The sequence below is a fragment of the Chenopodium quinoa genome, unplaced genomic scaffold (assembly GCF_001683475.1).
Source record: "Chenopodium quinoa cultivar QQ74 unplaced genomic scaffold, ASM168347v1, whole genome shotgun sequence".
Taxonomy (NCBI): Eukaryota; Viridiplantae; Streptophyta; class Magnoliopsida; order Caryophyllales; family Amaranthaceae; genus Chenopodium; species Chenopodium quinoa.
This window is the reverse complement of record NW_018742334.1, coordinates 720,269-722,766: the sequence shown is the minus strand read 5'-3', so window position 1 is coordinate 722,766 and position 2,498 is coordinate 720,269. Positions and strand designations below refer to the sequence as shown.

General features: G+C 33.3%; 1 protein-coding gene across 1 annotated transcript; it reads right to left on the bottom strand.

Moving 5' to 3' along the window:
* Window positions 1-677: 677 nt before the first annotated feature.
* On the bottom strand, window positions 678-2,219 carry LOC110692682 (GATA transcription factor 15-like). The gene is made up of 3 exons (XM_021869722.1): window positions 1,698-2,219; window positions 1,448-1,567; window positions 678-1,331 (listed from the first exon to the last, which is right to left on the bottom strand). The coding sequence occupies exons 1-3, from the start codon at window positions 1,716-1,718 to the stop codon at window positions 1,020-1,022; spliced, it is 453 nt and encodes a 150-aa protein (XP_021725414.1). The 5' UTR covers window positions 1,719-2,219; the 3' UTR covers window positions 678-1,019.
* Between the last annotated feature and the right edge of the window lie 279 nt (window positions 2,220-2,498).

Here is a 2,498-nt window from a genome sequence, read left to right as displayed (position 1 = left end):
GTCAACGCTATAGTATTAAAGGTACATTAACCGTAATTAACATAAAATCGTACTCTACATGGCTTGCATGTAAACATTATTCTCTACTAATTTAGTAGTTAACTATATTATTCATTTTCTGAATTATCTATTACAGAGTATAATTAGTAAATTAGTATCACGAATTCACGACTTATCTATGTCGAATTGTCAAAGGCACAATTAAATGAACCCAAAACAAGGGTGCGTAACAAAAAGGGCGAGCATACATGATACACCTTTCTAAAGGATATTTTTCAATCACTAGTAAAACTCAGCACACGTAGACTAACAACTTTTCTAACTAGATTCTTTATAACAAGAAAAAAACCATTCTTTCATATCCACACACACACACAAAAAAAAAAAAAAAAAAAAAAAAAAAAAAAAAAAAAAATAATACACTTAACGAAAAACTCATAATTCTGGCAGTGCGCCGCAAAAACCCTCATCATTTGTTAGAATTACAAGTGATAATTGACTAATTGTGCTACTACGCCGCAATAATCATAATTTTGTTGTTGACCCATTAACCATGTCAAAATGACATAGTCTATCTATCTCAATCAATGAAATACTCCAACACAAAATGTTTACTAAACTTGATCATATATATTCATAATATGAGTCTACGACGATGATTGATAAGTTCACACAAATACAAAGCAACACTTATCACGTCTATTAGACTATTAGTATATTCGAGAACAATTAAAAATTCAAAATTAATATTTATCAACAAACTTTAGCTCACTCAAAACACGAAGGAGAAAATTTACTCTTTCAATCTCCAATTCTCCACAATAAAGCCAATTTTATCTCAAAAGCTTTAATAAAAGGAGAAACTTCTTTTTTTTATACTCCACTTTTTTTTTTCTTGATTCTTCAACCTCACTTTTTATCCATCTCACTAACTAAAAATTACTACTACTAATTACTCCTTAATCACCTAATTAATATGGAATTAGTAAGCAAAAACCCATTTAATCTTGTACTAAATTCTAAGCATAAACAGAACCATAAGAAAGAGCCATTAAAAGAACAGCAGCTTGTTCTTCTTCACCCAACTTCTTCCTTCCTCTCTGTTGCTTCTTATCAACCGTTGATCTTTGCATCATCACCTCCCTTCCGAGCGCTATCAGCCGTTGATGAAGAGGGGTCCCACCAAATCTACTAGATGATGATGACGACGATGATGATGATGTCATGCTACTGCCATTGTTGATCTTCCTTGATTTCTTCTCTTCTGATTTAAATCCCAAAATTGCCCTTCTCTTCTTCCTGCTTCTGATTCCACATGCATTGCAGAGTGACTGCAGATCAAATCACAACCGTTCAAAATCAGTATCATCAGATGATCAGAACGAATCCAACGGCTATTTTTAGGAGAGAGAAAATTGATGATTATCAAAATAAAACAAAGGTATACCTTGGGCCCCGCAGGTCCGCCTCTCCATAGTGGGGTTTTAGAGGTACCACAATCTGCACATCGTTTGATCTCATTCTCTTTGATTTCTGTTGAGGAAACTCCATCTGGGTCTGATGATTTCTGCACCGTTTGATCAAAATTTATCAGTAAGACCATCACACCAGATCATTTCTATTTTTCGATTCAAATGATCCAAAAAAAAAAACAGAGGGTTTAAGGAAAAAACAAACAGGGGAAATGATCAACTTACTTTGTCATTTAGATCCACCATGATTACTGAACTACTTCAAAAATCCAAAGCAAACCCAGAAAAATTAAACACTCGAGGAATAATGGGTCGAGCTCGGATTAATCGAATGTTGAGTGATGAACACAAAAATCATAAACCCTAATCAACTTATAGAAAACAGAGTAGAAAAAATGATAAATGATCAACTGATCAAAACGAAGAGAAAACTCAAAAGGTAAAATGTGATCAAAGAACACTCAAAAAAAATTGGAGGAGAGAGAAAATGAAAGAGATAGAGCGGGAAGATTTGAGGAGAGAGAAAATAAGAAATAGGGGGGAAATTTTAGGGTAAAGATTAAACCGACAAGCAAAATATAGGAGGAATGGAGGAGAGAGAAAAGACCGACAGAGGAGAGTTATCCGCAGCCGAATGAAGCAGAGGATATAAGAAGAAAAAAATAAATAAAGATGGAATTTTTTTTTTTTTGAAAAATAAAAATAAAAATTTAGGGTGTGTTTGGCTGCTGCTGCTATAGTTTGGGCAATTTATGGAGTGATCAAGAAACCCTAGGTTTTTATTTTGTTGGTTTTCTCTCTCCTCCTAAATTGGGGTGTTTTGAAATGACATATTTGCCCTTGGTCTGAATATATTCTATTGTAAAGTTTTATAATAGTCCTCCCGCCAAACATTTGAAATGTGCAAAATTTTGACTTTGTTTTTTGGTTTTGATGGTTTGGTGTTTTTGGCTCCATTTTCAAAAGTTTTTGGTTGTTTGATTTTGTGTTTCACATTATTGGGTTTTTATTTTACTCCGTATTTTA

Coding starts and splice junctions, on each gene's coding strand:
- LOC110692682 (XM_021869722.1), bottom strand. CDS start 1,718: ATGGTGGATCTAAATGACAAA. Junction 1,568..1,697: donor TGGTGGATCTAAATGACAAA/GTAAGTTGATCA, acceptor CAAACGGTGCAG/AAATCATCAGACCCAGATGG. Junction 1,332..1,447: donor GCGGACCTGCGGGGCCCAAG/GTATACCTTTGT, acceptor TTTGATCTGCAG/TCACTCTGCAATGCATGTGG.